The following is a 12,942-nucleotide window of genomic DNA, read 5'->3' on the forward strand; positions in this document are numbered from 1 at the left end:
TCTCACTGGCCTGGGTTACCACCGAGATTGTTTACTCCAAAGCACCAAGCTTGGCACAGCTTACAGCAACAGCTCTCCTTGCCAGAGCTCCAGTAGCCACTGTCTGTGGAAGAGCCGCCTGGAAAAGCACTGTTTACCTTGGTAATCAAGCAAGTTCCCTGGAATGAAGTCTTGCAATCTTCCCAAGAGGTGTTGCAATGCCTTTACCTGCACCTCAGCCACATGCCATACAGGCTGCTGTCACAGCCTGAGAACTACTTGGCTAAGCCAGGAGTCCAAGGCAAAAGCATCTTCGGTACTCAGGGCCAGGCTGCACACCAGCCCTGCTCTGGACACAGACTTGGAGTCCTCACTGAAACAGGGTGGTTGCTGAGGGGTTTTCCCCCTCTCTTCTTCCTGCTAGGCCACAGCAAACACATTTTTAAAATGCTTTTGAGAAGAGAGCTTCCAACCCAGGTCCTCCACCTCTTCTCTAAAAGCAGCTTTTAAAGCCAAACACCAGCTCAACACTTCTTTGCAACAGCCCAGCTGGCTGGTGGCAGTGCAGAGGGAACAGCAGCACACAGCTGGGCTACAAACTACCTGGGGAGAAGTGAGCTGCAGAGGCCAGGCTCCCTTTCCCTGCCAGGAGGCACTGACCTGAGGCTATTCTGCTTTTGCTCCTTCACTTCACACCCAGTCTCAAGTCGCTGCCCAGCTCCTCTCTAACCACACCAAGATGAAAGGCTTCACCCTCCTCTGCAGTCCCAGCTCTCCAGGCCAGGGCAAAGGGCTACTCATTTGCTCCAACTTCAGCTGGAAATTTGGGTTCAAAGCTCTCTGTAGTTGAATTCAGTGCACTTCCTAGCCATACAGGTACCTGCATTTGCACACTGTTTACAAACAGCTTGTGCTCTTGTGAGAGCACCCAGCACATACCTGACACCTGAGTAATCCTCCACAGCCCTGCTCCTCTGACCTGTGGGAATGCCTGCTTGGAGGAGAAACCAAGCTTTCATTTCAGGCTCTTACATGTGCTCCCAAGAGCAAGAAAAAGGCTTGCCATGATTAGGTTGTGTAAAAAGTTTAATTATCAAATAAATAAGTCTGTTATGGAAACATTAAATAAATACAGTAATAAATATTTACACAATATTACATGACTTGACAATTAATGTGTCTCTGCTACCAGAAGCCTTCTGCTCTGCTTGCACAGAACACATTCACTCCTTCAAGAAGGGGCTGAACTCAAGTAATACTCTGTGCTCCAAACTGCATGGACAGCTGAGGAAACCAAGGACACTGGGGTCAGAAGCCTGAGGTAAGTAGAGCTCTTCACACCAGAAGGCAGAGCACAAGAGACCACTGAATGCAGAGTGTCAGCAGATGAATTCAGTTCTTCAGAGGAACAGGCTCCTGGTCAAGTTCAGCTGGATCTGATGAAGCATTTTACACTTTAACTGCTGCTTAAAGCAGCATCTTGTATCTGGGTAACAGGAGCAGCTTCTTCAACAGATGGGTCCAGGATATGCACTTGTTGGAACAAGGACCATTCCTTCAGATGCAGAGCTTCAAATTCTTGCATTTACCATCTCAGCATCCTGAGGAGACTGGCTTAGCTCAGGGTAGCACACACACAGACAGATAGCTCCACTCACACAAGTCTGCTAGATCGCTTTCCACACACACAGTAACAGAACCCAGGTGACAGCTCTGTCACCAGCACCCTGCGAGCCAGGACTAGGGATGGAGTTCCTTGGAGCAGTAACAGGGAGCACAGTGACAGCAGAATCGGGTTTTGCATCCGAGGTCAAGGGAGAAAAGCCATCCAGAACTCTTCCCTTTTGAACTTGGGGAGAGGGAAGGGAATTTCCACCCTTCCATCCATCCCCCCAAACCACAACAAAGCTCTCTCCCTTCAGGTTAGAGCTGCCCAAAGAGACTTGCTAACAGAAAAGTTCATCCACACAACAGCAGAGACTGGAGCTCCAGCACTGACAGAGGGCTCAGTAGCCTCCAGCAGGTCCTCCACCCCATAGCAGCAGCTCCTTCCACATCCTTCTGCCAAGATGTAGCAGTAACTGTCCTCCCCAGCAAGCAACTCCGCAGCAAGTGGCAGGGTGACATCTCCTTGCAGCAGCCTGTCTTGATGAATCGGGGCTTAGTGGCAACAGCTCCAGCCCACAGTGTCCAGGGGGATGTGTCAGGTAGCCAGAGGTACTCTGCAGCTTGGCAGTGGCCACAGCAGAACTGTTCTGTAAGGGGCAGACCAGGCACATTAATCACCACCCAAAGCACAAGCGCTCTGCTAGACCTGCCTCAGCAGGAGGGTTAAGTACGTGCACACACCTGAGGATGCTCCACTAGACACTCCTCAGCTCTGAGCAAAGCAGGCCTGTCCTCACTGGACACAGCTTGCACAGGGTCTGTAGCTGGCATGCAGCAAAGCAAAGCCTCCAACTGGAGCCAGAACTCCTCAGGACTATCCTTTATCCTCCCCTTCTTCAGCTTGCAGCATGACTCCTGCTCAGTAAGGGTCCTTGAGTCTGTTAGATACACTTTTGCTCAGAAGAGGCCAACTTGTTTGCTCATTGAAATCCATGAGGTTTCTCCCAGGAGTCATCCACCAGGACAGTGAGCTCTGGCACCTGGCTGCCTCTCAGTAAGCTCAATGCTGTCATAGCCACCTATGGTGCTCACAGAATTGGCAGCTTTGTCTTGCTCTAGAGCCCTTTAAGCACCCCAAGCCTGGTGCCTGGCAGAGGAGACACAGAAGAGCTCAGTACTGCTCTTACACGGGGTGATGATCCACTGGCTGCTGCAGCATCCTCCATGATGGGTGTCTACTGTGGTTCCTCTCACAAACCCTGCCTCTGCCCAGAGCTTAGGGTTTGGCTTTCTCTTCCCAAGTGCACATATCCCAGCAGAGCTCCCTTCCCTCACTTCAGCTTCCTGGCTGCAGCCTTGAAGCAAACAGCACTGCTCAACTCCCAGCTCAGGGGTTCAGGGAACCAGAGGGCTGAGCCAGTCATTCACATAACACCTACATGTTTCCAGGTGTTAGAAGCCCACACTAGCTCTGCAAAATGCACATGCAATTCTTGTACAGCAGCTCTGGCCTGGAAGGACCAAAAGGCTTGAGTTTCCTACCTGCTTCCTGCTCGTTTACACACCAGCATGGCCATTCCTGTTCTCTTGTCGAAGTTTTTTCCTTTCCTCTTTCTCTTCATACTGAGGACACTTTTTCCTGACCCTGCAGGATTACAGCATGTTAGAGGTCACTTTGCATCCTGACACACATCCTGTTGGTACCAGGTCCCACCTCCTCCACAACACCTGGATTCATGTCTTCCCAACCCTCCAGCAACTGCTCAGCAGCAGCCAGTTGCAAGCAGAGTTCTGAAGCGTTCAGCACCAAGCAGAGTTTGAGGAGAACACCACAAAGCCCCCAAGTTACACACTGGCAGTTTTGGCTCACAGGGTCAAGGCTTCCTGGCTTCCAGGTCACAGGATGGAGAGGGTTTATTGCTGGACTGAGCAAAGCACCAGCAGCCTTTCTAGGGGACCAGTGTTCCAGTGGCTTTGGCCAACAGCTGCAGAGCTAGCTGCCTTCCTCTTCCCCACAGCAGAGCCCTGTACTTCAAGTGTTTCAAGTCCCTGTCCTCTCAGTGAGTCCCTTGAACACAGCATAAACAAGCTGCTCTGGGATTGCCTCCAGTCTTTCCTAGGAACTGTTCCAGACAGACCATGCAGCCTCTCTGGGGAAGGCACAGACTGGTGGACCTCATGCTTCAAGGCTGCTCAGAGCATGAAACCAGAGCAGTCCTACTCCACAGCTCATCCCAACAACCAGCCCTCATTGTTTGTTCCTACAGCACAACAGAGCTGGTTCTCCCTCCTAGCAGAGAGGAATGAGGCAGCATTCTGAGAGCCAGCATTCATCCCAGCATTCCTCAAGTTCAGATCTGAATATGAATCAACAGGCAGGTGAGATGCACACCTTATTTCCTGAACTGCAGGAAAGGGTACAGCACGTACCCAATTCACTTCATGTACTTCAAGTCTAAATTTAGACTGAACCTTTGAGTTCCACCTACAACATCCCAAGCTCTACTGTGGTGGAGCAGCAGCATCAGAACTGGACGACTGTTCCAAGGCCCAGGAAACACCAGGACAAGCTGCCTGTGCTGTCAGACCTCAGCACTAACTCCCAACCAAAGCACTGGCAGGACACAAGGCACAGGCAGGCACAGGCTGCTGCACACCACCTGTTAGCAGGCACAGCCAAGGGCACGATACAAGGCCTGAAACATGTACCCTGAGAAGCTCTTTGGGTTGGTTCACCACAGGACCCACCAGACTGAGCTGTCAGGAGTTTGTCAGGCTGGAAAGGTTTGTTCCCTCCACCCTACCAGCAAGCAGTACACCGTTTGGGACTGTACCCACTTGTTCCCCCACTGGATCCCCCTGAGTACTCAAGCCCAGCAGGCTCCATGACTACATGGCCAGTGGGAGCAGCGCTTCCTCCCTCCAGCTGTGTGCCCAGCTGGCTAACAGCCACCTGTGAGGCTGCTACATGACAGCTTGCTGGCTTCTCCACAAGGATTAGGGAAGGCGCCGCTGTGTCAGCAGTAGCGCTCCTCCTCCACTTCCTCTGGCGTCCTGCAGCACTGGAATGATCCTATCCTGGCTGTCAAGAGCCCAAAGGCTCTTTTAGAAGACACAGGGCACAGGCTGCCCACAGCCAATAGGGAGAAGGGGTAAGTGAATCCCTCAGACTTGGCTCCTACCCTCCAGACATCCAAGCTGGGGTGAGAGCACAGCCCTTTTGGATGCCTTCCCCATGACTCAGGTGAGCCACACACGTTTCAGGGCTACTGGATCCCAGCCCCACTCATGCTTCAGCTAGACAGACACTAAAGGGTACAATACTCACTGCACTATCACTATGATAAGCACAGCAATGAAGCTGATGCTGGAGAGCAGGACAGCCACCACCACCAGCACGGTCTTCGAGGAGTCTGCCACATCGTTCTTCCTCTGTGTCTTCATGAACTGTTCACCACAGCGCTCCCCAAAGAAGTCCTGGTGACACCTGCAAGCAAACAGGAACACAAGTTCTCATCTGCTGCCTCGCCACACGGAGCCAAGGACACCCCCACGCACTCGGACACCTCCAGCTTCCCCTGGTCTCCAGGTGCTGCCTCCGGAGCGCGCTGGCGACGCGCAGTCACCGCTGCAGCACAGGGTTTGTCAGCATTTCAACAAGTCGAGATTAGTTTGGGCGTGATGTTCCAGGAAGACACGCCTTGTCATTCTTTTGGTTTGAGTTTATGACCAACTGATGAGTTCAGTGGCTTGTTATGCATCTCAGATTCCATCACCACTTAATTTACATGGCAGAGAGATTCTCAGTCAAAATACAGCAGGAGACTGATCCATGCCAAGCAGACACCGATTCCTCCTCCGAGCCCTCACACACCACCAGCTCCTGCCAACCACAAACTCACAAGGTTCAAGCCACTTACTTGCAGGTCACCATCTGGAGATGTTCTAGGTATATGCATTCACCATGAATGCAAAAGTTTTTGTATTCCATGTCACAGGGAGTCCCTTTCTTTTTGTTCTTCCCTTTGTTTTTCTTCCTCCTTGATTTTCCAGCATTCTTCTCACTCCCCCTCTTGGTTGGCTTGGGTTTGACCACGGGTTCAACTGAAAAAAGGACAAGATGACTCAGTCCAGCAAGGGAGAAAGGGTTAGACTCTGAAATAAGAATTACAGGACTTGGTGGGGGTCAAGGGAAGGTCTCTGCAGGAGAACCATGATCAGGAGGCTCAGGATGCAGGTGATCGTGCAGCTGGGCACTTCACACCCAGCAGGAGGGCAGCAGCTCCCCAGCCCATTAAGCACAGCTGGGTCCCCAGTAAGCCCTGTGCACCACACAGCAGCAGAGCTGGGACAGCCACCGGACACAAAGAGCAGAGCTCAAGGGCTGCAGCATGTCACAGCTTAAGAGACTTGAGGGAAGCCCTGCAAGTTAGAGCAGAGGCATGTGGAGAAGATGAGTTCCCACTGAGCCACACCATCCAGCAGCATCACACCAGCTCAGACAAGGCTCACAGCCTCCCTCGCTCCAACCCTCCATTTGCATGGCTGATGAAAGGCACTGCCGCTCACTAGATAGTCCCAGGCACCTGCAGAGGCAAGGCTTTGCTATCCCAGTTGGCCTACTGGTTTCTCCCAAACCACCTGCAGTGCTGTCTTCAGCAGAAGACAGCCCGTTTCCAGTTCTCCTACTCTGAGATAGGCCAAGCGCAGCCGCGGAGCGAAAGCAGGAGAGTCCACGAGAGGCAGGCGATTTGTTCTGCCGCTTACTGCTGCCCCTCATTATCTCAATTAAGACAAACCTCTAGAAGAGTGTGGTTTGGAGTGACTTAGCAGCCTTTGGATTTAAACAGGGATAGTCGCCCTCCTTTGGCTGGGGCCAGCGAGCTAGAGCCAGCCACCGAGGGACAGGCATCCTGCTGCTGCTCCACGCTCAGTACCAGCATTTCGGAGCAAGCTGCTGGAGAGCCAGTTCTGCGAGGAGCCAGCCATGGAGCAAGCCTACCCACTGCAGCATGCTGCTGTTCAGGAGTGATAGTTAACGAGGGGAGCTTGGACAGGTCTTAATCAGTGGAGCTGTTAACAAGACCGTTCCATTCCTCTGTTGCACTCCTCAAGCCTAATGGGAGCCACCTGGGGTGCGTTACAGCTTCACCCACATCACGGTGCACACAGCCATCCCCACAAGAGCTCCCAGCCCCATCCAACCCCGGCACATCCCCGAGTTCCTAGTGACAAGCAGAGAGGCTGCACAAAGGAACAGAGTGCAATTCTCTGTTGTCTAGACAGCTGATCATTTTCACTTCTCGAGCAACAAGCCTGGCTTGAAGTTACTTAAAAGCAAAAGCGCCTTCAGCAACCAGTACTGCAATTCAAATGGTATAAGCTGTATTAATATGTAAACAGGGAGCACTGCTCCTGCAGCAAGGCTTCCTGTCCCTGGAAATGGGAGCTCGCTACCAGTGGCTGAGGCCCCTGCTCTGTCCAGTCCAACCTGATGTTTAGGTTCACACTTTCATAATTGAGGCTGTTTCCATTCTCCCTGCTCAGGGCTTGTCGGTTTGATCTCCGTGTCCCTGTCTGCGAGCTGCGCAGCCGGGAAAGCCACCCGTGGCTGAATCACAACAGCTCCAAGGCTCCGCAGATAAACCTCACGCCCAGCAGAAGAGCTGGTCTGGAAACCAACCACCTTTGGTAACGATTCAGGTTTCTGTGCAGTTATACAACACCCAAGTCACCCAGCCGGTAGGTTCACAGGCTGAGCTGCTCGATAGCTCCGGCGCTCCTGCTTCCCCGGGGAGTCCCCAGCACAAGGGACACTGCAGCAAGGGCTGCAGACCCCAGCACGGCCCCCCTCACCGTACTGGGGTCCCAGGGGCTCACACAAAGGCCGGATCCTGCCTCGGGGGTGACAGCACCAGCTCCTGATGCCTGCCCAGGCTTGGATCCCCCCAAAGCACCCCACTTGCCTCCAGCACAGCCCCCCCAAGCCAGGGGGCCGCTCAGGTCCCCTCACAGCTTACAGCCGGCCAAGCTCACACAGCGTGCGCCCGAGAGGCGCTTCAGCTGCCCCGCAGGGGGCTCAAGCAGCTGCCTCCCCCGCCGACTGCCCCCCGGAGAAGCCGTCCCGAGAGGAGAGGGGGGAAGCCCTTGCAGCGGGGCAGCCCGGCCGGTGCGGAACGCGCCCCGCCACCCGCGGACAGCGCCCGCAGCCCCACCGAGCCCCCGGGCGGCAGCCAGCCCGGCACCAGCGTCCCGCCCGGGTCACCGGAGAGCGGCTCAGCCCGCAGCCGGCCCCGCACCCCCAGCCCCGCATCCCGCTCCGCCCCGCGGGGAGTTCCGCGAGCCCGCCGCCGACTCACCCCGGATCAAATCGTCCACGATGTAGCGGCGGACGGGCAGCGCCTCCTCGTACTCCTCGTCCTCCTCGGAGTCGGAGCCCGACACGGCGTCTCCCTCGCGGGGCTCGGGCTCCCGCCGGCTGGCGCCGGGGCTCCCGCGCCGCTCGGGCTCGGTGGCGTTGGGCGAGGCGGCGTCGGCCGGCCGGCCGGCTGCGGGGAGAAGCGGCGGGCGCTGAGCGGCGGGAGCACGGGCCGGCCGCCGCCGAGACAGACCCCCAACCTCCCTCCCTCCTTCCCTCCCTCCCGTCCCCGCGCCCCCCTCCCGCCGCCCCGCACGCACCTGCCAGCAGGGCCAGCGCGGCGAGGAGCGCCAGGGCGCGCATGGGGGCGGCGGGAGAGGCGGGTGCGGGACGGGAGGGCGGCAGCGGCGCGAGGCGGCGGGTGTCCCGGCGGGAGGCGGCGCGCGCGGCGGTCCAGGGGGAAGCGCCGCCGCCGCCGCGCGCTTTATAGGCGGCCCGGCTCGCGCGCCGGGGCCGCCGCGCGCGGGCGGGGCGGGGCGCGCGGCAGGTGAGGGCGGGGCGACGGGGGCGCACGCGCGCCTGGCCCGGCGTTGCCATGGAGAGCGCGGCACGCGGAGCGGGGCGGCACGCGGGGCTGGCCCCGCTCCCGCCGCTGGGGTACGGGGGTGCGGGGTGTACGGGGGTACGGGGGCATGGGGGTACGGGGCTACAGGGGTACGGGGGCATGGGGGTACAGGTGTACGGGGGTATGGGGGTACAGGGATATGGGGGTACTGGGGTACTGGGGTACAGGGGTACGGGGGCATGGGGGTACAGGGGCTACAGGGGTACGGGGGCACTGGGGTATGGGGGTACAGGGGCACGGGGGTACAGAAGTTAGGGGGTACAGGGGTGTGGAGGTTTGGGGGTGCAGGGGCGTGGGGACACGGAGGTTCGGGGGGTACGGGGGTACAGGGGCACGGAGGAATGGCAGCATGGGGGTGCAGGGTACAGGGGTACAAGAATATGGGGGTATGGGGGCACGGCAGCATGATGGGGCACAGCAGCACAGGGGCATGGAGGCACAGAGGTGCAGTGGGGCATGGGGCCACGGCAGCATGGCGGCATGGCAGGGGTGCCGCTGCCAACAGGCAGTCACCCTCAGCCTCCGGGGCCCGCGGGGGGGACATGGGCCCCCCCAGCACAGCAGCTCCAGGTGGCTGCGGCAGCCAGGGCTCCTCACCATGGGTAGGGGGGTGTGAGACAGACCTCCGTGAGGGCTGGGAACCCGGCAAGGCCCTGCGGGGCGGCGAGGATGGGGGGACGGGTACCGCTCTGCCCCGGTGCTGGGCCCCTCGAGCGGGCAGGCGGGTGGCAAGGCCGCCGGGTGCCAGGAAAGGAGGATCCGTGTGCGACAGAGGGGCTGGCATGCCGCCAGCTCAGGAAGCTGACGGGGCCTTTGCTCAGGTGGCTGGGATCCAGCCGCACCGTCATGAAACCTTCTCCCCTTTCCACGCGGCTGAGGGAAGACAGGCGGCTCCCGGCGCCGTCTGTGCCAAGTCACGCCAAGCCCGAGAGGCGATGCCCAGGAGCTCTGGGGAAGCAGCTGCCGAGTCGCTCGCTCGGACGTTGACCTGGCACAGCCAGGCCCAGTAAACCTCCCCCCTCCATCCCTCTTGTCCTGCCAGTCTCTGCCCTTTAACAAGCCCATTCCCCTCCTGTTCCTCTGCTCCCTTCAGGGATGGGGAGGCTGCAGTGAGGTCCCCCCACAGCCTTCTCTTCTCCAGGCTGACCCAGCCCAGCTCCCCCAGCCTCTCTCCATAGGGGAGCTGCTCCAGCCCTCTGATGTTTTAGCAGAGTCCCTGTGGGTGTCTGCAGTGTGTTTCTTTGTGCCCCGTTTGTATTCCAGGCCCGCACACCCCGGCAGGCCCTGCTGTGGGACTGAAAGGGGGGGCTTGGGGGGGCAGGTTGAATGATCCAAGCGCCGTTGCCTGTGTTACCCAAGGTGTTTGGAGACTGCATCCAGCTCCTGGCTCAGGATGCTCTCTCTCCTCCTGTCTCCAGCCTGGCAGCAGCCAGGAATTGGGCTCTGAAATTGACAGGCAGCTCACCGACTGCCTCCGGCCCCTCCTGCTTCCCAAGGGGCAGCCTGGCATCAGCTGCCGCCGCTGCTCAGCACTAGAAACCCCAGCAAGGTGCTGACGGCCGCCGGCTGTACACAGAGGGGCTCCCGTGGGGCATCACAGCAGCTCTTCCCGAACGGCTGCGCCCTGGGCCGGCCCTGCCAGGCTGCTGCTGGGACAGGCACCCGCCGGTCGAGGGCATTCGGGGTGGGCCAGGCAGCCCAGCTCTGCGGTGTGCTGCCAGGGAGGAGGCACCGAGCTTGGCTGCGGCCGCGTCCCAGGGCTGGAACCCCACCTGGCCGCTGCCCACGGGCTGAGCGTGTCCCGGAGCGGCCAACCGAGGGGGCTGCGGCCGGGCCTGCGGGGCCGGGTGCTGGGCCGGGCTCAGCTGGGGCCGGGCTGGCTCCCCGTGGATCCAGAGTGCCACCTACTGAGCCAGCGGCCCCGGCCGCACCCGGGGCTCTGCTGCTGCTGGGGCTGCTGCTCCCAGAGCCCTCGCCCGCTCTGGCTGGGCCACCGTGCGGGTGCCAGGGACGGGGGGGCTCTGGGGAGCCCCGCGGAGCGATGAGCCGGCAGCCGGAGCCGGGAGCCGCTCACACCGCACAGCCAGAGCCCTTCCTCGGCACCCGCCCCCGCCAGACCTGCTTCCCGGGGGCTGCGGCGCACCGGCCGGTCCCTGCTGGTGGCAATGAGCGCCCCACGGGCACGCCAGAGGGAAGGATCCTCCCGCCAGCCTGCCTCGCTCCTCCCAGGGTCACCTCCAGAGAGCGTCCCGGCGATGAGGACTGCAGCACTGCTGCTGCTGGGCAGCTGAGCAGCCCCGGGGCCACCAGGGCCACCCTGTGCCCCGAGGCAGGTGCTCTGCAGCGAACCCCTCGCTGATGTCGCTGACTCCACGTTCATGTGCCCCCTCCTTTGCATGGCAGCTCCTGGGACCTGCTGCCCTCCTCGCTGACACCGACACCATGAGGTGGCTGAAAACAAGGATGTGCTGGGATGTGGAGCTGCATGTTGGCAGCTCTGTTTTGTGCTGGTGGCCCCTGGGTTGGCAGTGTTTGGGCTGTATTCCCTGACCCCAGGGATGCCAGAGGAGCCACCCTGCTCTCTCCCCAATGGGATGACCAGCTCTCAGCCCATCCCTCCTCTGGCCGTGCTGTGACAATCAGGACCACAGGCAGGGACCTGAGACACAGTGACCTGGCTGCTGACAGCTGCCTGGCCTTGGTGGGGCACACTGGGGCATCCTGTCTGCCCAAGAGCCCGAGTGCCAACTGCGCTCTCCTTATTCACTCTCTTTACTCTTGATAACACCTCTGGGAAGTGTGTGCAGGGAAAGGAAGATGGGAAGTACCTGCCCATTAATCTGCTTCACTGACATCAAACGTTTGTTTTGCTAGGGCGGGCAGAGCTGGCCTGGGAGTCTGACCGGCAGTCACCCCTTCCCAGCCAGCCAGCAGAGTGGCTGGAGAAGGGCAGTGACTCAGAGTGGAGCAGTGGCTGGCTGGGCAGCTCGCTGGACTTTCACCCAGCTGGTGATGCACAGGCACCGGGCTCTTCTGCTGTGGGCAGCTCCCTCACAGGCAGGGAGGCAGCTCTGATGCGTGTGACCGGTTCCTGCTGATGCAAACCAGGGTTGCTGTAATGAAGAGGATGTAGATGTGTAGCCAGGGCGCTGGGAGGAGGGAAGGGGAAAGGCCCATGTGCTGCCTTTCTGGAGACGCCTGCTCGTGGAGGTCTGGGGGTCTCCAGCTCCATCATGGGACACTTTGGGAGCACGTGTGGTTATGTGGCTGTTGGACAATGGATCTGTTGTGTATCCCTGGGGAAATCAATGGAGCTCTTTTCCCCTAGTGTCTCAGAGATGGAGCTGAGAAGAGCTGGAGCAGGAATCTTTGTGTTAAAAAAGCCCCCACAGAACAAAAGGCCACTGGAGGGTGGTTTTAAAAGCCAAAACCTGGCTCCCTCTGATGTCTGGAGCGTGAGCTAGGAATTTGCTGTTCATTTCTTGTGACTTCTGGACAGCCACTTCTTTGCTACCCGTGGCAAAGTGCCCTGCCAGGGTGGTTGTGACTCCAGTTTGTGAAGCAGGGTGAATAACACATCCCTTTCCTGGCCTTAGTACCGTGGGTGTGAGGTCACCTTGGAGCTGGGATTTCTCTGCCCCAGGGACCCCCCCTCAGTGTACAAGCTTTGGGTGACAGGATTTGTGCCTCTTGGCCCCTGCCCTGTGTCTTCTGGCATCGTTATTCAGGATTTCCCTGCTGCACTGATGGGAACCAACCTCTGTCTCCGTTCCAAACTGCAGGAGGTTGTTCCCGAGCCTGCTGGAGCTGCCTGGAGCTAACGGGTTTCTGTGTGAGAGGAGGAATTCAGCAGCACCGGGGTGCCCTGACGTTAGTTCAGCACCTGGGGACAGGATGTCTTAACACACCTGGCCAGGTCACCGAGCACGGCAGCCCGAAGGCCCTTCCCCCCCAGGGGCTGCACAGGGCCCAACAAAACACATTCCGAAGGAGCTGAGCCGGGAAAAGCCCGAGATGCAGGGTGGGAACTGTAGCCTGAGGCTAAATGCATCAGGGCTGCGGCCCCTGCCAAGCCCTGGCAGGACCCCTCCTCCCCATCACCTCGCCCCGTGCTGTCCCCATCGCCCAGCCCGTTGCTGTGACTGCTCCGGCCGGCTGCCGCCCCGCGCTGCCGTGTGTCGGGACGGATGTCCCATCCCGGGATGCGCCAGACCGAGCCCCGCTCGCTGCTCCGCCGCCCGGGAGCGGCAGCGCCCAGCTCCCGTCACAGCGCAGGGCACGGGCAGCCCGCCCGGCACCGGCGGCTGCGGGGCGCGGACCGGCGGCTGCGGCCATCCCGCGGCTCCCGGCGCGGCCGGTGCCTCCCGGCTCC

The 12,942-nt window shown here is 59.4% G+C and overlaps 1 protein-coding gene across 1 annotated transcript; it reads right to left on the reverse strand.

The window, feature by feature from the left end:
- Window positions 1-3,144: 3,144 nt before the first annotated feature.
- Window positions 3,145-8,312, reverse strand: AREG (amphiregulin; the record flags this gene model as incomplete). Its single annotated transcript, XM_084267074.1, has 5 exons — window positions 8,266-8,312; window positions 7,947-8,135; window positions 5,508-5,691; window positions 4,916-5,074; window positions 3,145-3,232 (listed from the first exon to the last, which is right to left on the reverse strand). Exons 1-5 carry the CDS (start codon window positions 8,306-8,308, stop codon window positions 3,145-3,147), a joined length of 663 nt encoding a protein of 220 aa, XP_084123200.1. The 5' UTR covers window positions 8,309-8,312.
- Between the last annotated feature and the right edge of the window lie 4,630 nt (window positions 8,313-12,942).

This window comes from Gallinula chloropus (assembly GCF_964237585.1).
Source record: "Gallinula chloropus genome assembly, chromosome: 7".
NCBI lineage: Eukaryota > Metazoa > Chordata > Aves > Gruiformes > Rallidae > Gallinula > Gallinula chloropus.